The following is a 22,860-nucleotide window of genomic DNA, read 5'->3' on the forward strand; positions in this document are numbered from 1 at the left end:
AATCCTATAGTAGCTCATGTCTGATGTGAAGCATTAAAAATAAAAATGCTGTAAGTCAACTTCAGAATATTTCTCATTTTATTTATATTAGGCATATGTAGTGGATGATTCATATCCCCTAAATATTCCACCTCATTTGGGCAATGCACTCCCAAGGTCCAGTTGGCATCCTGAAAGACCATAAAATCAGACTCAGATGCCTACTTAACCAGGGAATAATATGCAGATCAGCATCAAAGAGCTGAAGTGATTGGTAAATTACAGCTTTTTGTTTTGGGGCAGTAATTGCTTGACCAGCAGGAAACAATACTCTGATGTCAACCACGGAAGTCTGGTATCCTACTGGTGGGATTGACAGAGAGAAATCGGTACTGCTTTGGTAGAATCATGTGAATATGTCAGCCACAACAACGATGCTGTGCAGACATATGTAAAAGGTCAAAAAATACGGGCCCGCGCAACGTTTGATTCATTATTTAAAAACGTCATTCCGCTGATGTGCGCCAGATATCTTCACTACTTTTAGTAGTTTAGTAGTTTCACTACTTTTTCCGAATAAGAAAATATGCGACTCCGTTCAAATCTGAAAAAAAAACGCAGTGAGGGAGAGTCCACCCACAGAAACCCAATTACATGAATTTACCCCGAGCTTTCGTTTTTTTGTGTCTGATCAGAGATCGCGTTCGGCTTGGGAGTACAGGCGGAACGTTTGTTGGTAGGAACCATTCGCACTGAATTGCGAAGTGCTGCACGGATTTATTTAGTAAGCCCACTCAGACGTGCATGGACGGTTTGTATTTCAGCAATAGCTGATGTATGATTTCGGCTTTTAGCTGTTATTGGTGAAAGGAACCTGTAATTTACATAGATATCAAACCGAGATAACGAAGTTGGCTGCTAAGCCATTGAATACTTCTCCTAAACGAAAGTGTTGTTCAGTTATGTGATGGGTGCATGATAAATATTACCAATAAGTTTAGTCAGATAACCGGACTGCGTGTAGATGGAGGGACCAGACACAGAGGCAGAAGTGCGACTTGAGGTGAACCGGCATGTCAGAACACTCTGTACATCAGGGGATGCCGTGGAAGTGATCGAGACCCTCAAGTTACTGACCTGTTACCTGTGTGATGGGTCAAACACCGAGTTCTCCGAAACATTGATGAAAGAGTTCAACCGGGTGCATTATACCAGGATTTTAAAGTTCCTCACCAGTAACCTCCAAGCTGATTGGCTGCAGCGGCTCAATGCCTCTCAACACCGTGAACTTTGGGATAGGTTTTTCCTCAGCGGTCCACCAGACCAAGCAATGCTGGTGCTCATGGACTGCATTGGTACTCTCAGGTATGTATTATATTAAGAATAATTAGGAGGATGTGGCATGGATGTTTGTTTCCCCCAAAATTGCCTTTAAAACTCCTGTCCGTTTGACATTTAGTCAAAGTTCGGGTCAGGATAAGGTGGTGGACGTCCTTGAGCTGTACCTTCAGGCTGGCCGCCTGGCAGTCCTGCTGTGGACTCGGTGCCAAGGGTCCAACTCCTCAGAGTCCCCACAGCTCAGAGAGATGCTTCTGGGACGCCTGGTGTCTTTGCCGGATATCACTGCCAACCACTTACATCCACACAACAGACCTCTCTTCCTGCCAGACCACTACTACCCCCTGCTGGCCAGGGAAATTAATTGCACACTGGAAAAGACCTGCAGGGCACTGAGAGGTAGGACAGCCAGGATGTCAGGGTACCTTTCACTTATCGTCACCGGTAAATACGCATGCCTGTCTTTGCATAATGATCCATTTGTCATAGTGATGAATTTGTCTTTAAATATATTTCTTATGTAAATCATATATGATGTATGTCTAGCCTCATTGTGTCTGGTGTTCTTCATATCTCTACAGGTGGACAGGATTGTTCCCTGGGTTTTGTAGCGCAGCTGCTGGGGAAAACATGCATACAGGGACATAGCAGTAAGTGTAGGTTTATTACTATTAATTATTTATTCTAAACATATTGCACTTCTTATGCCGTATTCCCCGCCTGCTTGCTTGTGTGTATGTGTGTGTCTGTGTGTGTGTGTGTCTGTCTGTGTGTGTGTGTGTCTGTCTGTGTGTGTGTGTGTCTGTGTGTGTGTGTGTGTGTGTGTGTCTGTCTGTGTGTGTGTGTCTGTCTGTCTGTGTGTGTGTGTGTGTGTGTGTCTGTCTGTGTGTGTGTGTGTGTGTGTCTGTCTGTGTGTGTGTGTGTGTGTCTGTCTGTGTGTGTCTGTGTGTCTGTGTCTGTGTCTGTGTGTGTGTGTCTGTCTGTGTCTCACACCTCCGCACCTCTGACAGAGCTGCTGTTTCGGGAGCTGGCCCCACGCCTCTGCTCCAGCACTCGCTCCGACATGGTGTGGCAGCGGGTGTGCTGGCGACTCATGGAGAATGTTCCGGAGCGCTGGATGGAGAGCGTGGTCGTAGGGCTCGTGCAGGCCGTGGACGGGTGAGCGGAGAGTCCGCCAGAGACGGTATGGATGGATACGGAGCCCATGGTGCCGGTAACGACAGCCTGCCCTCTCTCCGTCTCTCCCCTCAGACCAGATGCCCTGTCCAGGATCATGGGGAATCTGGTGGTGAAGAATAAGAAGGCCCAGTTTGTGGTCACACACAAACTGCTGCTCTTACAGTACAAGTGCGAGGTGAGGTGCTGGACTGAAGGTCGCTGATTCGTACATTTGAAGTGTTTTAGTGATGCTGTCTGAAACCAACATTCATACAGGTATATAGAAATTCTCTAGCCTTCATGTCCCATCTTTTCTCTCCTATGAAATACACATAAAAGTGAGAGCGAAGCTGAGGGTCAGAGTGCAAATCAGCCATTTATCTGCAGCCCTAGGAACAGTTTTTGAGCCTAAGTATCTTGCTCAAAGGGTCAGAAGCTATTTATTTGTCAGCCCGAGGATTCGAACCAGCAACCCACTGGACTTTGGCACCCTCATAACCTACACAGCCATACAGCACCCCATAGAGGCAACCTGTAGGTATCTCTTACAAGACGAATGATAGTGTTGGTAATTCCTGTTTGGTATTTTTTTCTCATTGGCCAAGAGCCGTGTCCTGAGGAGCCTTCTGGGATACCTGGCACGGGACAGGGAGCGCCGGCCGCTCCTCGCTCAGGTCGGCTATAAGCAGGCAAACCAGCAGCTATCTCATGTCGCATCCCTTGCGTGCTGCAGCCCATGAGTACATTCCTCTTATTCACTTTGCATGTTCCGCATGCTCAGCTGCCGCAGCCTATGAGTGCATGACGCCCTCTGACTGCGCATGTGCTGTGTGCTCAGCTGCTGCAGCCCACGAATACGTGATGCTTTCTGACTGCGTGTGTGCTGCGTACTCAGTCGCCGCAGCCTATGAGTGTGTGATGCTCTTTGAATGCACTGGTGCCACGTGCTCAAGTGCTGCATCCTGTGGGTGCACGACATTCTCTGATTGCACATGTGCCCCATGCACAGGTGCTGCGGGCGCTGTGCCAGGCCTGGTCCAGCAGCAGTGCTGTCAAACACACCCCCCTGGAGCAGCAACTCTACTTGAGCCGCTGTCTGCTGTTATGCGTGGGTCTGCTGGATGACGGCGAGCTGGAGGAGCTGCGGGCAGGTGGGTGGCAGCACAGGCAGGCGTGCAGCAGTAGGGGGCAGTGCGTCAGGTTTACCTATCCCCTGAATTCCTGCATGGGGTCCAAGTCTCTCTCATTACCCATTTAGATTTGCGGCAATGCATGCTGGGAGGGATCCAGTGCCGCCTGGACAGCGCCGTGGTGCGGATTCGCCGGATCGGCATGGTGGTCGGCGAGTGCCTGAGCTCCCGGCTGGACGCCGGCGGGGCCCAGCTGAAATTCGAGGTGTGGACCGATCTGGCGTCCTGCAGGGAAATCCGATGCGGTCTTTCATTTGTATAGGTCTGCTTTTTTTTTTTTATTACGACTGCGTTGCTGACTGGCAATGCAGCTCTGATATCACGTGAAAAGGCAGGCTGGCGTTTCTTGTTCCCAGTATGACCATGATGAGGAGACTAGGGACCTGCTGTCCATGATGGACCCCCATGTGTCCGAGGAGGCCACCGTCCCCGCTGACAGGTGACGTCTGCGGATGAGTCTGCCGTTCGCTGTGTCATTCAGTCTTTATTGCAGCTGTCCCTTTTAAGCACAGCACTGTCTTGTTTTCTGCTCTGCAGACCAGCGAACCGGCCTGCAGAGCAGAAGGAGAGTGCCAGGTCACCCGGGAGGCCAGGCTCACCGCTGAGCTCGTCGGCAGAGCAGGATCCGGCGGGTGACGCGGGCTCAGGCTCAGAGCTGGACAGGTGAGAGGACAGGAAGTCTGAGGGGGGACACGGTCCCTGCCTGCTAACGTGACCCTCTCTGTCTGTGACAGCGACGATGAGCTGGCCCCCTACGACATGTCTGCCGATCGGGAGATGCCCACTGCCGCTCCCCCCCGGTACCTGCGGGATTGTTTGGAGGGTAAGAGCAAGGACCCCCCCCCCCCCCCCCCCCGTGTCCCCATCACCTCCCATGGTCTCCCCCCCCCTCCCCAGGGGGATGGCCTTTTTGTAATCGGCCTCTCCCTCCCATCTGCCCCCCCCCAGCCCTCATGTCCTCTAAGGACGCCGCCCGGGTGGAGCTCAGCCTGCGGGCCGCGGAGGGCCTGGTGCGCCGGAACGTCTCGGCGGCCAGAGAGGTGACTCGCACGCTCCGGCCCCCTGACCCTTATCCCTCACCCACCCCCGGCCCCCTCCCCAGCCATCTCCTCTCATGTCTGTCTGTCCACAGGTTGGCGTAGAGCTGAGCAAAGTGCTTGTGCACCTGGAGGATTCGTACTGCATTCCCGACTTCCTGGCACTACGGCGGGGAGCCATGGTGGCCCTTGTGGTCACCGACACCGTCCCTGTACGTCACTGAGCTGAACCAGCATGATGGCCTGGAGTGCACTCATCCATCCATCCATCCATCCATCCATCCATCCATATATCCATCCCTAACCGCCTCTAGCACAGGCTGCAGCACAGGGCAGGGGGCACCCTGGTTGGGGTGTCGGTCCATGGCAGTCACACTCTATGGCCAATTTAGAGATTCAACCTTCATATTTGCCTGCAGTGGTACAAGATTTATCCCTGAGCTCTGTAACGTACCTCTGGGGAAAATACACTGCATCTTCTTTAAAATATATTTGAAATGAATGTTAAGCACAACACAGGCAGACGAGCATTATGGAAATGGAGAAGTCTTTCCTAAGATCCTGCCTGCTAACCGTTTAACTGTTTAAACGTCTAACCAGGTAGTTGAGTTCCTCACCACCGAGTTCTACGCTGTGAATTACAGCCTGCGGCAGCGCCTGGATGTCCTGGAGGTGAGGGGGCGGTTTGTCTCCCCCAAGCGGCTTCTCACATTTAGCAGACTTGTTATTAAGAGAATCCCACCCCCCCCTCTCATTTATACCAGGTGCTCGCCCTGTCAGCCCAGGAGCTATCCCAGCCAATCACAGAGCAGGGCCGGCCTCCCCGGGGGGCTCAGCCCACCAATGCGGTGATACCCCTCGCCCAGAATGCCCCGCCTCTGCACTGGAGGCAGGTGGTGGAACAGCGCATTCAGAGCAAGACCCGCCGCTTTGCTAAAGTAAGGCTCCGCCCTCCTCTGGTACGATTGGCCAGCGGGTTCCTCACATGACCTAATGATTGTTGATGCTAAATGAGGATAATGTCAACTTTAATTTCTGTCAGTCCCCATAAAACATGCATCAGAATTTAGCCATGAGTCAAAATATGGAAATTAAACACGGCATTGATGAAAACTTTCACATCGTAGTCTTTGTTTGTCTGTTGCAGTGGAACGCTGTTAAGAAGCGGTGTTTAGGTGTTTGCCCATGTTGCTGTAACGCAGCCTTTGTGCTGCCAGAGCAGGGCGCCGTCTTGATGGGCTGTGGCTGGTATCTCATTCCCCGCAGGGTGCTGCCTCTCCGACCGTCACGGCGGCTCCCAACCGCTATGCTCCTCTTGCTGGCTTCTTCTTCTTCCCGTTGCTGCGTAACTATGACAGGTACAAAAGGGGTGGAGCCTGGGGTGGAGCCTGGGGTTCCACGGCGTGAGGGGCTCGTATCTAAGGACAGTTTCAAACACGTTTTGTCCCATAGTTACCAAATGATGTCATGGTGTGTATGTGTCCCCTGTCCCTCAGGCCGCAGGTGACCTTTGACCTCATGGGGAGTGACCACCTGGTGCTGGGGAGGCTGGTGCACACGCTGGGCCTGCTGACGCACCTGGCGGTAAACGCGCCGGTACGTAGCGCCGGAAGGGGCGGGGCCCCGTACCTTGTGTCTTTGGGGATCTGCGCTGACGTGAGTGTACTGTCACACAGGTGGCCACTCAGATGGGCAAGGCTCTACTGGACTTTGTGTGGGCTGTCCGTTACCATAGCGACCAGTGAGTGAGACGCCGCTTTCCAGACAAAAACCCAGGCAAACACCCGCACAGACCACGAGCCCTAATCTTCCACGTCCCCCTTCTGTGTGTGACACTCGGCTCCCGCCCTCAGGGTGGTCCGGCAGGGCGTCCTCTTCGCAGTCTGTGCCGTTTTCCTCACCATGCCTGCCCAGCACCTGCTGCCGGAGCTCAGCGATCTCGTGCCGGAGACGAGGGCCTGGCTGGCAGGTAGGAGGGTGGCTCTCTGCTTCCTCTCTCCCCGGCAGAGCCTCATACTGACAGTATCTGCAGCCCTGCCATTAAAACTCACTTTTTTTTTTCACTTGTGTGTTTCACTGTCATCAGTAAATGCATCATCATTCACAGAAGTAGCACTCTCATTAGTGCCTTTTGTTTTGTTCCTCTCTGTATATAAGATTATATACAGCTCTGGAAAAAAATGTAGAGTCCATATTATTTTTTTTTATTTGCATTTTTAAATCCTGGTTTAATACTGGTTCTGCTGGCAGAGGCTACACTGAGCAGCAGGCTGCTTCCAGGTTCAAAGTTTCTAAGACAGCAGTACAAAAGAATAAGGTGAAGCTGGAGACACTGGGAATGACCAAGAACCAGCCAACTAAAGGGTGGAAGTGACTCATAGGATGACACCAAGTGACCTTCAGAAGGAACAGGAAACATTAAGTGCAGGTGTGAAGTGCACTGCTAGGGCAGGTCGTATCAGGCTCCTACAAATAGGACTGAAGTCCCATAAAGCGAGGAAGAAGCTCTTCATTAATGAGAAGCAGGGAAGAGCCAGGCTGGAGTTTGCTAAAAATATATATATTATTCACAGACGCACACCCATAAATTGAGAAATGAGTGAAACAAAAATTGTGCATTTTTTCAAGAGCTGTATGACTAAAGAAGTGGCATTTTTGGGGTGGGGGGGTTGTGGGCTGAGATCTCTCGATGGGCCGGCCCCCGGACTGGTGACCGGCTGCCACAGGGAGTTCCTGGCAGGCAGAAACTGCATCAGTTGGGGATGTCCTGCCCTCATCATAGGTCACAGGGGGGGAGGGGGGGTGCAGCTGTGACACGGCATTTCTGGGAAGTAAAGTGGGGATTTAAGGACATCCTGTACAGTCAGGCCTTGTTAGCTGCCGGCTTATCTTTCCCCCCATTTCCAGGAAAAATGCAAATCTGTGTGAGATGATGCCCCTTCCATACAAATTCAATTTTAGAATGTAGTGATGATGTCATGTTAGTAATAGTGTGTGGGATTGGTAATGAGGTGGATAACTGTGATCGGTGGTTCCAGTGTCTTCCTGTCGTCCGTCCCCCCCCCCGCCCCAGACATGGTGGAGGGAGACTCAGACGCAGACTGCCGCAGCCTGGCTGCCCAGGCCCTGGCCCTGCTGGAGAGGGGCCTCAGGGCGTCCCTGGAGATCCCGGCCGAGGCCCCCCAGGCCTGAAGCGAAAGGACGCCACACCTGCGCTGCAGGGGTCCTGCTTTCAACCCGGCTCCCACCCGCCTCTTCAAACGGGGACAGAACAAAGACGGCGGACAGAAATAGAGCAGGAATTTGGTGGGGTGGGGACGTCTTTTTCAGCATCATCTCAGAGATCTGTGTCCTTCACAGGTGTGAGGAAGCTGTGTGATCCTCCCCCCTTCCTGAGCCGAGCCGACGTCACCCTCCCTCGGGAATCGCGTAGCTGTAATGCTGATTTTATTCAGCTGCTCAGAAAATATAGCAGCAGTGAAACTGAAAGTAAAATTTAGACATGAGATCACATACGGCTCTAAAGCAACTTACTCGCTTTATTGTTATTTATTGAACGTCCACTCAGCTATAATTATGCTTTTTTATAGGTTATGTAATTTATTTTTCCTCAGGAAGGTTCTTTTCAGGACTGTAATAAAGCTAAAGCCATCTACAGCTTGTTTGTTCTGTTAAACTCTTAAGACCAAGTTGGTTCTGTGACCAGATGCCTGGGTGCTGCTGTTTCTGTACACCTCCACGGGTGGGGGTTTGAATCCCACCTCTGCTGTGTGTGTGTGTGTGTGTGTGTGTGTGTGTGTGTGTGTGTGTGTGTGTGTGTGTGTGTGTGTCAGTGTGTGCATGTCTGCGTGTGTGTCAGTGTGTGTGTGTGTGTGTGTGTGTGTGTATGTGTATCTGTGTGTATGTGTATCTGTGTGTGTGTGTATCTGTGTGTATCTGTGTGTGTATCTGTGTGTCAGTGTGTGTGTGTGTGTATCTGTGTGTCAGTGTGTGTGTCTGTGTGTGTGTGTGTCAATGTGTTTGTGTGTGTGTGTGTGTGTGTGCATGTCTGCGTGTGTGTGTATGTATGTGTCAGTGTGTGTGTGTGTGTGTATTCTCCCTGTTTCATATGGGTTTCCTGCAGGTGGTCCAGTTTCCTCCCCCAGTTCAAAGACATGAAGATAGGTGCCATTTGGACATGACCGGCGTGTGACGGGTTGAAAGCCCACCCAGGGCTCCTGACTTATGCCTGACTGAAGCGGTTGGAAGATGCACAGCATTTTGGATATTTTTTTTAGAACAACCTGAATTTCTATTGTGTTAGTTCTATAGGAAATTGGTGTTATACAGGTTTTAGAATGAAGTAAGATATACCTTCTGATGACCCAACGGCTGGTGCCGTACAACCTTGGGACCAGGGGTCAGAAGCATTTTGAATGTGGGGGGGGGGCACACTGGCATAAAACTAATGTTTTATGTTAAATGTGGGGGGGTCCAAATGAATAATTATGAAACGTGTGGGGGACACGTCCCCCTCAGATTTAATGGTGGCGACACCCTGCTTGGGACTGCATTTTTAAATCCAGGTTTAATCCTGGTTCTGCTGACAGAACACTACACTGCGGGGCAGGCGGCTTCCAGGCTCGAAGTTTGTAATACAGCAGGACACAAGAACAAGGTGAAGCAGGAGACACTGGGAACAACCAAAAAGCAGCCAGATAGAGGGTGAAAGCAACTTTCTAATGCCAGAGATGACCATCAATTTATCAGGCAGGGCCTCATAAATCGGAGGATGACCTCAAGTGACCTTCAGAAAGAATAGGAAACATTAAGTGGTGTGAAGTGCACTGCTAGGACAATTCATAACAGGCTCCTAGAAGCAGGTCTGAAGACCCATAAAGAAGCCCTTCATCAATGAGAAGCAGAGAAGACCCAGGTTGTAGTTACCAAAATAATGTGTATTTTACACAGACACACACCCATAAATTAAGAAACGAGTGAAACTGAAAATTTTGCTGTGGTCTCATTTTTTTTTTCAGAGCTGTATGTCTGTATCGGGACTTCTTAGCCTTGGGCTAACAGTTGGAGCTCCTAACAGACTTTGGAGGCTGAATTCTGCATCTCACTCTGTGCCCATTTTAAGTGCTTTTCACTAAGATGAGCAGCAAGTGTGAAAGGGAATGAGGTAAACAGTGCAGGAGCCTGCTGAGCCACATGGGCGTTTTGCACATAATGTGCTCTTCTTGGGTTGTCTACATTTATCCATTTAATTGGCATGTTTAAATTCGCATTTAACTGGCAGTATGCTTGTTAGGTAGTACTATTCCTAACACCTGCAGGGTTGGAGGGTTGAATCTGGCCTCTGCATTGCGTGCATGGAGGTTGCATGTTCTACCCGTGTTTTTTGGGTTTGCTCTGGTTTCTGTGCATAGTCTAAATCAGTGTGTCCCAAACTAATCCCCGGGGACCACCACACAGTCCATGTTTTTGCTCCCTGCCAGACAGTCCATGTTTTTGCTCCCTGCCAGACAGTCCATGTTTTTGCTCCCTGTCAGACAGTCTATGCTTTTGCTCCCTGCCAGACAGTCCATGTTTTTGCTCCCTGCCAGACAGTCCATGTTTTTGCTCCCTGCCAGACAGTCCATGTTTTTGCTCCCTGCCAGACAGTCTATGCTTTTGCTCCCTGCCAGACAGTCCATGTTTTTGCTCCCTGTCAGACAGTCCATGTTTTTGTTCCCTCCCAGCTCCCAAAAATGTTACTGTCTGGGGTCCTCAAGGATTGGGTTGGGAAACACTAGTGTATATGACATGGTCAGGTTGACCTGTCTCTAATTTGCCCATAATGTATGGCTGTGTGTAGGTGCCCTGCAATGGACTGGCATCCTGTTGACCTTGACTGGAATAAGCAGTAAGACGGTGGTCGAAAATTCACATTTACTTAAAAAAAAATAAAACCTTTCCGAACGGCCCTGCTCCTAGCCAGTTGGGTTTTTGAGAATTCTTGTCTTAGCCAGCAGGGGGCAGCAGTGCTACTGACACCCAGCATCCCAAATATTCACCAGTTCATAGGTTAGAAGTTTTTTCTAGAAAATCAGTTATAAAAAACTTCTGCCAGGCTGTCGACCACTGCAATGTGATGCAGTTCACAGTGTCTTTGGCTACAAAAGTTGACCTTATGCATTTATGAAGCATCTGTTTCGGAACATGACTTTTATTCAAAGTTTGGCATTTTGCAGTTTTCTCAGTCCCAGAACTGTCAGCACAGCCCATTCCACAGATTTGGCAGGAAGTGACTTCTACTGCTGACTTACACTCTGTGCATCCTACCTAGCCGTTTTCTATCTTTGGGTTTATTTTCACTGTGTCTGCTTCCTCTGTTTCCTACCCCTCCACAGTATCTTATTCACAGATGTTTCTGAGGATTTTTTGTCACTACTTCTGTTCTGGTTATAAAACCACATATTTGACTCCATTGTCTTGTTTTTAACCCTAAGCTGTTGTATATAGTCACATAAAATTCCTCTCCTCCTTTTGGGCTAGGAAACCATTTTTTTCCCATGATTATTCTTTGTGTTTCTCTCCTTGTATTTCACTAAATTCTGTGATATTCTCAGCATCTCTTCCTCATCTCTTCCTGTAATTCGCTTCAGCTGCTGCACTGCAGGAACTGTTTATACGTAACCTTATCTGCAAGTCCATCAGCCTCCCACCGGAATTTTAATGCGACGAACATATGCAGCTTTGTCACCGTGACACTGAGATAGTGACCCGCTATGATGAACAAGCCCCCTGTAGGTCGCACAGCAATTTTAAGGGACTGGAGATCTTTGCAACCACAGGCCACTGTTTAGCTGCGACTTAAAGTTGTTATAATATCGATGAGTGTACTTCCCTTTTCTCTGAGGAATGAGGTGAAGTGCACTTCCCTGTGTACGTGATGGACATGTCTTCCATAGCAATTTCAATGACTCATATGGCTTAGGGTACAACATGCAGGATGGCACGTGCCCAGAACCGATACATCTAGGGAGTCATTAAACTCTTGTTGCTGAAGTGGGTATTTCAAAGTAGAAGGAAATACCTCCTCTTAGAATAATTCTGGTGTGGCCTTGACTCCCTTCACACAGTCTCTATGGGTCTGCAGCATTGTTAATGCGCCCGGGACCGACGGCCCCTTCAGCACGCCGACCTGGGGAATGTGCCTCGTCGCACATTCTCCCCATTTGTGTTTCACAAAAGAAAAGTCTCAAAACCAAAAGGGTGAATGCTTTCAGAAGGTTTCCCATTGAACCTACAACAGAGAAGCATTTCAGTAATATGGGGCCATCATCTGAAAAGAAATTCTCTGTTTAAATGCATGTAAATTAATCTGTTTGTATAAAGTTTAAGGCCCTGGATGAGTGATTGGCTGGACAACACAGTTCCACACATTTAACAAAATGAAACATTTCATGCATAGTAGTACAATGTATAAGAACAAGATTAATGTACTCACAACATTTTTAAACAAAAATAAAAAATTAGTATGATAATATAGAATAATAAAAAAATCAATCACTATCAGCATATTCAGGAGAATGTTCAACGAGGGGGACTAACACCTATTTCTGAGAGATGATTTGCTTCTGGTAAACGGTAAACTGCAGGCTCCTGTTCCTTTGGGAGTCGGAGTGTCAGGCAAAGCTCTGTTTCCCAGGTTTCAGTATCGCAGCTGGTGATTAAATCCCACTGTTACGGCTCCCAAGTTTACACTGCTGACTCATTTCGGTTTTACCTTTTTGTTTTTCTGAGAATGTGTAATTTCTTTTGTTTGCATGGGAATATTATACAGGGTACAGGAGAAGCAGGTCTAAAAATCTGCATACACCAGTAGCTGCCCTCAGGTCAGGTCAGTCAGCCCTTAGTGCATCTATTAATATGTATAACAATGCAGACAGTTCCCTCCTACATGGGTTTCTTTTGCTACCAGAGCCATTGTGAAGTGGACCTTGTTTATGGAGGTCTTGAGGCTTTTGATGAGTATCATTGTATTTTGTCAGCATAGGGGGTTGAGGCCCCCTGAAAAATAATTATTTTAAAACAGTGTTTCTCTCCCTGGTCTTTGGAGACCCCAGACGGTCCATGTCTTTTTAAATGAAGTGAGTTGGAAGGCAGTTGCAGACCCTTCAGCGTGGTCATCCTCCAGTATTCAGTACCAGTCAAATGTTTGGACACACCTACCCATAGAAAGGTTTATTTGTACTATTATCTACAATTTTACAATAGTTATCAAGTGTTACGCCCAGCTCGTCTGATCCTCGTGTGTGCCACGCCCACCTTGTTACCTCGTGTTAACTCCCGATTGTCATCACCTGTTTCCTGTTCCTCTTGGCTTGTCCTGTGTATTTAGTCCGCGTCTGAGTTAGTCTTCCCAGATCTGTCATTGTAATGTTAGTGGATGTCATGCTTGATGTTCGTCACCTGTCTGCCCGAATAAACCCCGTATTCCGGTATACACGGCTCTCTCGCCTGCTTCCTTGTTCGCCCGCCCGCTGAACGCAACATAAAGACATCAAAACTACAAAATTGCATATATGGAACAAAACCAAACAAAAAATATTTGTTGGGGGGGTGGGAAGCTCTGCAGGTTGAAGCTCAGAAGATTGCCCGTTCAAATCCCTGGGTCAGCAGAGTGATCCCACCACTGGGTCCATGAGCAAGGCCCTTAACCACAATCGCCCCAGGGACTGACTGACCCTAAGGTCTCCTCTACACCAGTTTCATGAGGTGGCCTCCTGTGATGGTCTTCCAGCTGACCTGAAGGAGTTTCAGAATTATCTGGATGTTTGCATTAAAATATGTTATTGGTTTGAGCCGTTCCACTGTTGATTTACTCCTATGGATCACCGTCGTGTTGTATAATGAACGTCATTTAAGTTTAGCTCATAAGAAGATGTTGACATTCTTCTGTAGAATTTCTTGATACAACTTAGAATTCCGTCCAGGCCTGAGGCAGCTAAGCAGCCATTACACTCTCATAACTACACTACGCAGATAGGATGAGTGCCTGTCGACCCATTCAGCAACACTGGTGAGGTTTGCCTCGGGCTTTAAATGGGATCCAACCAGCATGAGGTGCTGGTATGCAGTGTTTCGTTTTCTCCAAATATAGAGCTGGGTATGTTTACCACAAAGTTATGCTTTTTCCTTATCTATCCTGAGACCATTCTTCCAGTAATCCTGTAGATCATCGAGGGTTTTTTTTTTTTTGAGCACAGTGGTTTCCTCCTTGGTAACCTCATTTATTCAGTGTTTTTCTGATGGTTAGATGGTTAGAGTTGCCTGCAAGTCCTCGACTGTCACCTATTTGAAGATTCTGCTGCATGTCTTAGTGCCAGTCTTCACAGGACTCTCCCTCAAAGGCATGTCCAGGCAGAGTGAAGAAGCTGCTGAATTTCTTCCAGCTACCCGCATGACCATGAACTGATGGAAGCCCCATATTTCCAGAAAAAAAGCCTCATAACACTTTCTAGTCTTAGTTTCAGAAGTTATTCATGCACTTGAACAGAAGGGGTCATTTTTTTCTCAAGGTTCGCATACTTTTTTTCCACCGGTAATCTTGAAAGTTCAAACTACTTGTTCAGCAAATATATGTTGATGTGAAATGTGTATGTTGTTTATAAATTAAGACTGACTAAATAAGATAAAGATCTGATCTCATTTTTGTGAAGAAATCAAGGTTCCCAAACCTGTTCTCACTGATGTAATGAAGTAAGGAAGGAACTGCATATCCTATTTATTCAGGGGCTTGACTTGTGCTGTGAAGACAACTTTATTAAAATTTCCATGCTTGCAGCTATTTTAAACCATTTTCGTTTGGAAAGACAAAAGTATTGTGCTTGCTTGCCTCAACTCCCTGTTAACTGGCTGACGCAGATCCGGTGAGAATAGACAAGCTACATCTCAGGCTGATTGTGTGGGACGGTTACCTGGGAAACCATTGGCGCATAACAAAGGGCTGAAGCGTCTTCATGCACCCAGAGGCACGGCCACAGTTTATTGTGACTGTCTGAGCTCTCAGGAAGTCGCCGTGTTTCCTCTTTTCCTCACGTACAAGACCTACATCGGGCATCCGCAGTTGACACTGGAAGCGAACCGTAGATTCGTTTAAGCAGTGGCTGTAGGGCCTGAAATCTCCATTGCATTTTGAGACTGATCATATGAAAAAAATTGCAGCATCTAACGTCTGACTAGATTAACTTCACAAATCTGCCGTATTACTTTTCATACTCAGCCACAACTGACATGTAAGAAGCTGAACACACATCATAAGAGAAAATTAACTGTCATGCTTTACTCTTTATTCCATACATCCATTCATCTTCCATTGCTGATCGCAGCCATGAGAGGAGGCTGGGGCCCATCACAGGCGGAATAGGACTCAGAGCTGTGATACACTCTGGATGGGGGCCAGTCTATCGCAGGGCACACACCCAAAAAACACTGGGCAATTTACAGATATCCATTTACCTAACTGCAGGTCTTTGGACTGTTCTCCACACAGGGAGAGCATGCAAAGCCCATGCACACAGCAGAGGAGGGATCCAAACCCTGCCCTGGCGGTGGGAGATCATCTATACACCTTTTTAATAAAATTATTTCTTGTGTGATTTGTGTATGCAGCCCTCTAACTCATTCATCTCTTTCAGAAAGGAAATAGTAAATTTCTTCTAAATTGACCCTTTGAACATAAGCTATAGCTAATTAATGCTTTCTCAAAGTCCTCACTATTTTATCTGCAACTCCAATAACCAAGATCAATTACAGGGCACACCTAGGAAGGGCTAACACGTTTGACCTCTGTATTTTCAAAATCCTGGCTACAGCTCTGCCAACAGTATTGATTATCCCTTGTGTAACAGTCCCAGGGGACATTTTTAGTCATTATTTATAAGACAGATGACAGAACAGAAGCCGTTTTTCAAATATATAATATATATTTATTATATTTATTTCTTTTAAAAATTTAATTTCACCTTTAAACTGAACACCACATAACACAGAACTTCAGCAGCAAAAAGCAGTATAATATAATAGCAATATAATTAATATCCAATATGTACCACAAGCGAGCAGATTATCAATAGAAATATATCCTTTTTAACTAAGTACTGCTGTTTGTTGTTGCTGTAGATATTTCTTCAACCAGATTAACTCCGTTCTGATTTTCTGGGCCAGTTTGAGGGAAATTTTAACCACAGCGCATAGAGGCTGGCTATTCCGAAGAGTTTACGTTGATCTGATTCTGGTACCAAAAATAACTACTGCCGGGAAGTAGCTCATTCTTGTGTGTATGCTAATTTTAGCTGTGAAGTCAGTACTTTTTTCTACACATAATATTAATATTCCTAATGAAATAAGTGCACATAGAATACGTGTAAGGCGTCAAGATCCAGCTTGATCTTATCTCGACATGACAGGTTGAGGGAAGAGTTTGTCTGGTCAACGATGATCAAAGATAATTTAAACACAGCACCATGTTCCAGGTCACGCTTTGTTGTCAGTTTCATTGTGTAGCCATAAAAACATTGTGCAGCAGTGTACCAGACCTCTCTATGCGTATTTTCATTTAATTTAATATTTTAATGAAATCTAGCTAGCATCATTAGTCATCTTCCTAGAATATGAATCTTCCTTTTCTTGAATACAGCACTACGTTTTGTTTATATAAAGCTCCATTTGGGCATGCCTTCGTGGGGACAGTGTGCTGCGGGCATCCCTGGTGCAGCAGACGCATGCGCTGTCCTCACTGCGCAGGTGGGTTACACGAACATCCTGCTCGGTCCATGAGCTGCTGGTTTGCCGCTGCAGCTGAAATAGACGCTATGGTTCAACAGCGAAAAGCATTTCGAATGTCTTTTACGCTCACGGCTTAGAATAAGCCAAGTTTATATGTGATCTGTTTAGATAAGAGAGAATCGCACTGCCGGCAGTGTCCCAGTTAGTCCGTGGTGTGCTCTGAGGTGCTGGAGAGGGACGGACGCAGGTCCGCTTCAGCAAGGCGACTCCACGTAGTCGTTGTCGAGGCGGGGGCGGAAGGGTGCCGCCAGCGAGCGGCTGATGACGATGACGCCCGGCGTGAGGCAGTCGTCACGCCGATTGAGGATGTTCCAGATGAGCATGGCGGCGGCTAGCGTGGCCAGCAAGCAGGCTGCGATGTTCACGTAGCAGGAGTAGGAGAGCTGGGTGTACGGCCCGATGCGGTAGAACGTCACTAGCCCAATGACCAGGGAGAAACCTGAAAGGGAAGGGGAAGAGACTGAATTCCTCTCTGGGACTCGCCTTACAAGTTCGCGCACTTTTTGTGGCAGCTGCAGATTATTTTCAGGGGAGCGATGCGGGATGTGGAGGCTGTCGCTGACTGTTTTCCAAATGCACAAAAAAACACACACCATATTTACTTAAAACACACTCTAACGGTTATGATTCATGGATATTCATGCAGTTCTCGGAACTACTAAAATTACGCAAGTTTGAGAAAACTTCAGCGTCATTCAGCGCCACTGGAAAAGTGAAGGATGTTCCGGTTACAGCGGGCATCCAGCGCCGCTCATCTCTCCCCGCTGTTACGCTCCCAGCTTTCTTGGGGAGGTGGGGCTTAGTATTTTTGCCATTTCCAGTAATAAATGCTGAACCAGGGCCTAAGGAAAACAACTTCTTAAGCTTTGTTTTTTTTTCTCCCATTAAAGGCCTATGGAAAAAATGGAGGACAGGGGTCATGTGCTTTAAAGCTCTGGAGGCAGTGAAAAATTCTTTCTTTGCTGTGTAATTCTAAGGAGACAGATGCGCATGGCCTTTGAGGGTTAATTTAAACAGGCTGTGTTCGGGGTGGTTAGGAATGGAAACGGAGCGTAGCTCTGACTTATAAATAATAAAAGTGTTTTAAATGGCATATGTGAAAAGATTGTTTAAAATTAGCTTGAAGAATTATGTTCCCCTGAATTGGATAATGAACCAATCGCAAAATAAAAGCTTTCAGCAGTACAGCGTTCGCACTAAGAGCTCAACTGTGACGTTAACTGAAGAGACGGCATGTTTTTCGAGATACGGTATCTCTTCTGAAAACGCAATTCTGCTTTAAACTGTAATAAAAAAAATGAATTAACTGAATTGTTATCGTTTTTAAGGCAGTGAGATAATACTGCAAATCCACCACTGACAGACAGTGAGTCACTGGCAGAGTGTAGAGCAGTTATTATGGGAGGCAGTCAGCCGTCCTTTTAGGTGAAAACTCATTGGTTTATTGCTTTTTGGGCCCTGTTATCCTGCCTTGTACCCCTTGCTGTGTATGATAGCCCCCAGCCCCCCGCAACCCTGTACTGATCATAAAACTTTATTGAGAAGGTGGTAAAACGCCTGGCATTCTAAATATACCGTCAATCGACAGCAATGTAAGAATTCAGCCAACATTTCGAGATAATTGGAATTATGCAACAGTTAGTTCTGACCAAGAAATCTGATTGGACAAGCAGCGTTCTGTCAGTATGGTCATCAGAGTTTCGCCGCACTCGGACATTTCACATCAGCTGTTGGACATTTACAGGTGTATCTAAACTGTCACATATGCCTCATTTCCACCAACACGGAGCCGGTAATTTACCAAAAATCTTCTAGTCTGCACCTTAAAAAAAATCTTTCAACCTTGCCAGCTAAAATGAAGCAGCTCCCAGCAGCTATGAGATGAAGTTCCTGCAGTCACAAAGTTACCCAGCCAGTAATTTCACAATAACAGCTCACAGTCCACAGCACATAGGAGAATATAACAATATGATAAATAGTAGAACCAAAAATACAAACTGGACAATGCAGATATAAGTAGTTTAGGATATGAATCAGTTAGTTTCCTCAGGCTGGGTAGTGTCAGTGCTACACTGCTGTTATTTAAAGAGCCTGCTTGTTTACCTTGTCGGAGTCCTTTTCTAAGAAAAATGAAAAGCTCTTCCTATACCGCGGCCGCGGCCAATGGCTAGCACACTGTGTGAAACAGCCTCTGGCACCGAGAAATCTCCAGCTTCCTTCCCCTTCTAATCTCCTTCCGTACTTCCTTCCTTCCTTCCCTCACGCCCGGTTTAAGGTGAGTGGTGGCAGTGGACGTGGTCAGGAGGGCAGCCAGTGATGCATTGGTTCTTTTTTTGGGGGGGGGGGGGGGGGGAAGGTACCTCAGACCTACAGGCTGAGGTCTCAGATTTTCGGGGTTAATTAACGAACACTAAATTTGCCTGAATGGCCAGACGCTTCTTTCTCCGCATTTGCAGGGAAGCGAGACTTTGTTTTATTTTTTTAAAATGGTCATTGTTAATTTGGAGAATGTTGTTCCCTGTTGAGGGCTGATGCACAATAGCCAAGGCCGCTGGTGGGCCCTGAGCCAGCCTTGCCAGCGGCGTTTCCTCTCTGAAGTGCGACGGAATGTCTGCGACAGCCATGGGGGTAAGGGCTGCTCTTTTGTAATAGCATAGAAAGGTCCCCCGTTTTCTGTGCCTTGTATGAAGTACGGACAGGCATTAGCAAAAAAACACCGTCAAGATCACAGAATGCGGGGAGCTTCATCAGTGTGCAATCAGCGTGTGATTGACAAGGTTCTGCCCCATTCTCGAAATAAAAGCAATTTGTGAATGGAACAGAGCGCCAGCACAGTGAATGTACCCAAATGTGGCCGGTTCATGTCCCACATGCCAGATGAGTGGCCTTTCAAACCTCAGATGTTACAGAGCCTCTGCATTTCAGGCTGAAATTAGACCTTTTGATTGGTCTTCCCTCTTAAGCTGAAATTAAAGTTGAATGACTTTCCATTCACGATAGGATGTGCTTACTTAGTCTGGAAAAATAACTACAATTCACTACAAAAGTAATGAAAATATAAATAAAATAAATTCAGTCACTTCAGCTTAAATTCTGTGGGATATTGAAATATGGGCACATGAAGCGAAATTGTCCTCTGTGAACGTAGTCTGTCTGAGCGTGTGTCTAATTAATCACAGAATGGGTGTTTCCCATGATAAAGGCCCCAGCGAATGCGTGCAGCGGGAACATGTGTTTTATCTAGTGTCGCGGAGGGACGCCTTTTTTTCAGATACTGTTCCTGAACGTTCTGTAAACAGAGGCATAAAAGAAGCTGGTTATCTAGACAGCAGCCGTTCCCACCCCATGGTGATCTGTGAGCTGAGGGAACACTGTACCCCCCACCGCCACCAAACTCCCTACCATGCCCCCCCACCCCCGCCACCTCCCCAGCCCTATCCTCTCTGCTTTTGGTTTGCATAACAGGTAGTAACAGGCATTTCCTCGTCCTGAGCAGGGATATCCTGGCGCCCGACTGTCGCTCCAAATGCTTGGAGTAGCTCCGACCCACCAGCCTGCAATGGGGGCTAAAATTAGCCACTTGCGACGAGGGGGGGCTGAATCTCCGTGCACCCCCCCCCCCCCCCCCCAGACACAAGGCCCAGAGAGACGGCACGTCACACTTCCTCATCACGGACATGAGCGCTGGACGCCGCTGGATGCTGAGCTACAGAAGCGGCGCTGGGGGTCCGTTTGTTTGTATTCCGGGCCCACACCTCTCGCACAGGTCCTTTTTGAGCTTTCCAAGAACCTCCAGCATTGATCTCTGCGATAGGGATCAGCCGGTCCCACGAAACCCGCATCCGAGTCTGGGACTCTCTTTGTCTGAGTCTGCTTGTCGTTCCTCTGGCGTTCCGTGACGATCCCTCAATGTCTCGTCAAAGGATGTTAAGAGGCGCGAGGAAGCTGGGTTTCACCTGAGCTTGCCACGTGGCGTCCCTCAACCCCATAGCTCACGCAAAGACATATTTGGCTTCAGTAATGAAGCCCTCTCTTATCTGGGGGCCCTGGGCTGACATTGGCATGGATGTTCAGGTTTAAATAACTGCTGCATTTTTCCCAAAGCTAAGCAGAGCCCTGATGTTTGCTGGGGCCTCAGGCTATGACCTAGGATTTATCTGCCCCCTTTTGTGGTCAGTCGCCCATTCAATTTCTCCTAGTTTGAAATGATAGAGTAAATGCTTTGTCAATGGATAACAGCATTCTGCTTTGTTTTGAATATCTGAAGCAGTGTTTCCCAACCCCCCCAGCAGGTCCACGTTTTTACCACCCCCCTTCCCAGCTCCCTACCAGACAGTTCACATATGGAATATCTGCAGATCCCCCAGAACCGGGGTGGGAAACACTGATCTGAAGGAATGAACGAATAACTGCATCTAATTCTTTGAATTAGGGACATAATGAAAGGATGGCATATATGGGAGTTTCCCAAAGATACAGGGGCGTGTCTGTGGGCAGCATGTGGACCGAGCGACGGCTCCAGGTGCTCGTGGCGGTGACTTACTGGCCAGCTGGAATAGCGCGGCGATGGCCTCCTCCCACCACTGGGAGTCCTGGGTGATGAAGGGCAGCTCCACCAGGCCCAGAAGGAAGATGAGCTGACCGGCAGTGAGCGCCACTGTGGCCATCAGGTTGCAGGCCCGCATCATGTCGAACTGCACTGTAAGCAAAAGGCAGGCCGGCTGGTTGGTGCAGTGACACGACACTCCCAAGCGCAAACCCCAGGAGGCATTACTGCTTCTGATGTTTTCATTAGAAAAAAATTAAATGTTTACTGGAATGTAATTGTACGACACCTGAGATGGACCGTGCTCTCTGCGCTCGTCCAATGATGCGAAGCTGTGTTTATCGAATTTAATAAGCAAACAATTTCCCCCAGACTGTTTCTGCTGGAAAATCCATTCCTTGGCTCAAACCTCAGTCCCTCACATACACAGGATGTGAGTTCCATGCAACATAGAATGCTTGTATGAACGAACTGCGATACACCTTCTTCACATCACTATGAAATACGGTGCGGCTGTTTTACAGAAAACAAACCTATGTAGATATTAAGTAAACTGCATTTTCAGTTGGAGGAAATTGAGATTAGCTAGCTTTTGTCTGCTGAAATACTGTAACGAGAACCAATGGAGAGGATGGTACCATCAATACCTTTCAACTTGCAAGTGCCATGTTGGTATTACGGCCACATGTGACTCGGCTGAACCAATAGAACGACAGAATTAAGCAGTTTATGAAGAGCAGAGGTCAGCAGGTGAGTCATGGCTACCCAGCTAGCATGCATGCACGCTCCCAGCCCTTCACTCACGTTTGACGGTGGCCCGTGACTCCTTGTAGCCCGAGTACTCGGAGCCCCAGCCCAGCGTCTCACAGCTGCGATGCATAACCGGTCCGGAGCGGCCCAACCCTGCCGTGTCACGTCCCCGCTCGCCCACAGGGCACATCTTCCAGAGTCCCACGCTGCGCTTGCGCCCGTCCTCCAGCGCCTGGAGTACCCAGCTGGACGTGAAGGCTGCCAGGTTGTTGAGCACCAGGGACAGCAGGGCCACCGCCACTGCTGCCGCCACCAGCCGCTGCACGGCCATGCGCCGTCTCTCACGGGCGCCTCCCGGGAGCCCCTGCTGTCTCACCCTTACCGCCCCCTCCTCCTCCACCTCCGGCGGGACTTGCTGTCGCTCGGCACAGGCTGTGCCCACCACGTTGCGTGACAGAAGAACAGAGACAAGGTGCCGTGGATTTCAGCTAGAGAACATCCCCGTTCATTCTCTGGAGTCTCTTGCTGGTGCCCGTCAGTACCGGTGGCTCCTTTAGCCCTCCTCCTCGGACTTCGCTGCTAGAGGCGCCCTTGGGTTTGCACAGCGATCAGTCAGGTCCATTCCACTGGATCTCGCTGGCTGCTGCCGTGTCTGCCCAGCCGGCACTGCTCCTCTTCCTCTCTCTCCCTCTCTCACTCTGCCGGTGCCTCCGCTCTTGCCCGGGTTCTTCTCTGGGGGCTGTTTCAGCCAAACGGCAGAGGCGGAGACCCCTTTCTTCTTCCTTTTTTTTTGCCTCGGGGCTCTCAGCGGGTGGTGGAGGAGCGGATAAGGAGAAATCGGATCCCGGGATTATGCCGGGCGGACTCTGGCACGTCCAGGTCGCGGCATGTCTCTCTCGGAGCGACTTCCAGATGCTAAGGGGGCCGACGTCTGTGACGGCGCTGAGCTCCGGGCTGGGTGGGGGAGGGGGGCTCCTCTGTGTGTGCTCGGGGGGGGGCGTATGTGCACACAGTGAAGAGGAGAGCGCAGGGGGTGGCAAATGTC

The 22,860-nt window shown here is 48.4% G+C and overlaps 2 protein-coding genes across 5 annotated transcripts; one reads left to right on the plus strand and one right to left on the minus strand.

Moving 5' to 3' along the window:
- Positions 1–674: 674 nt before the first annotated feature.
- telo2 (TEL2, telomere maintenance 2, homolog (S. cerevisiae)) lies at positions 675–8,357 on the plus strand. Of its 4 annotated transcripts, XR_011991817.1 has the most exons (21): positions 677–1,344; positions 1,439–1,716; positions 1,899–1,967; positions 2,328–2,475; positions 2,569–2,671; positions 3,081–3,149; positions 3,485–3,626; positions 3,734–3,870; positions 4,022–4,104; positions 4,203–4,328; positions 4,400–4,488; positions 4,614–4,705; positions 4,798–4,914; positions 5,303–5,374; positions 5,467–5,640; positions 5,969–6,060; positions 6,199–6,298; positions 6,379–6,443; positions 6,556–6,671; positions 6,953–7,130; positions 7,776–8,357. XR_011991817.1 is itself a non-coding variant. In XM_072712595.1 (20 exons), exons 1-20 carry the CDS (start codon positions 1,004–1,006, stop codon positions 7,021–7,023), a joined length of 2,484 nt encoding a protein of 827 aa, XP_072568696.1. In that variant the 5' UTR covers positions 677–1,003; the 3' UTR covers positions 7,024–7,764. The 4 variants fall into 4 exon arrangements, 3 of the variants coding, with proteins under 3 accessions (XP_023663811.2, XP_072568696.1, XP_023663814.2); XM_072712595.1 differs by lacking the exon at positions 7,776–8,357 and having other exon boundaries at positions 6,953–7,764; XM_023808046.2 differs by lacking the exon at positions 6,953–7,130 and having other exon boundaries at positions 679–1,344.
- Positions 8,358–15,637: 7,280 nt separating this feature from the next.
- On the minus strand, positions 15,638–22,822 carry tmem204 (transmembrane protein 204). Its single transcript, XM_023808183.2, has 3 exons — positions 21,870–22,822; positions 21,063–21,218; positions 15,638–16,958 (listed from the first exon to the last, which is right to left on the minus strand). Exons 1-3 carry the CDS (start codon positions 22,144–22,146, stop codon positions 16,714–16,716), a joined length of 678 nt encoding a protein of 225 aa, XP_023663951.1. The 5' UTR covers positions 22,147–22,822; the 3' UTR covers positions 15,638–16,713.
- Between the last annotated feature and the right edge of the window lie 38 nt (positions 22,823–22,860).

This window comes from Paramormyrops kingsleyae, chromosome 5, assembly GCF_048594095.1.
Source record: "Paramormyrops kingsleyae isolate MSU_618 chromosome 5, PKINGS_0.4, whole genome shotgun sequence".
Classification (NCBI taxonomy): Eukaryota; Metazoa; Chordata; class Actinopteri; order Osteoglossiformes; family Mormyridae; genus Paramormyrops; species Paramormyrops kingsleyae.

Coding starts and splice junctions, on each gene's coding strand:
- tmem204 (XM_023808183.2), bottom strand. CDS start 22,146: ATGGCCGTGCAGCGGCTGGTGGCGGCAGCAGTGGCGGTGGCCCTGCTG. Junction 21,219..21,869: donor GTCACGGGCCACCGTCAAAC/GTGAGTGAAGGG, acceptor TTTTGCTTACAG/TGCAGTTCGACATGATGCGG. Junction 16,959..21,062: donor CGCGCTATTCCAGCTGGCCA/GTAAGTCACCGC, acceptor CTTCCCTTTCAG/GTTTCTCCCTGGTCATTGGG.
- telo2 (XM_023808043.2), top strand. CDS start 1,004: ATGGAGGGACCAGACACAGAGGCAGAAGTGCGACTTGAGGTGAACCGG. Junction 3,150..3,484: donor GCCGGCCGCTCCTCGCTCAG/GTCGGCTATAAG, acceptor CCCCATGCACAG/GTGCTGCGGGCGCTGTGCCA. Junction 4,329..4,399: donor TCAGGCTCAGAGCTGGACAG/GTGAGAGGACAG, acceptor TGTCTGTGACAG/CGACGATGAGCTGGCCCCCT.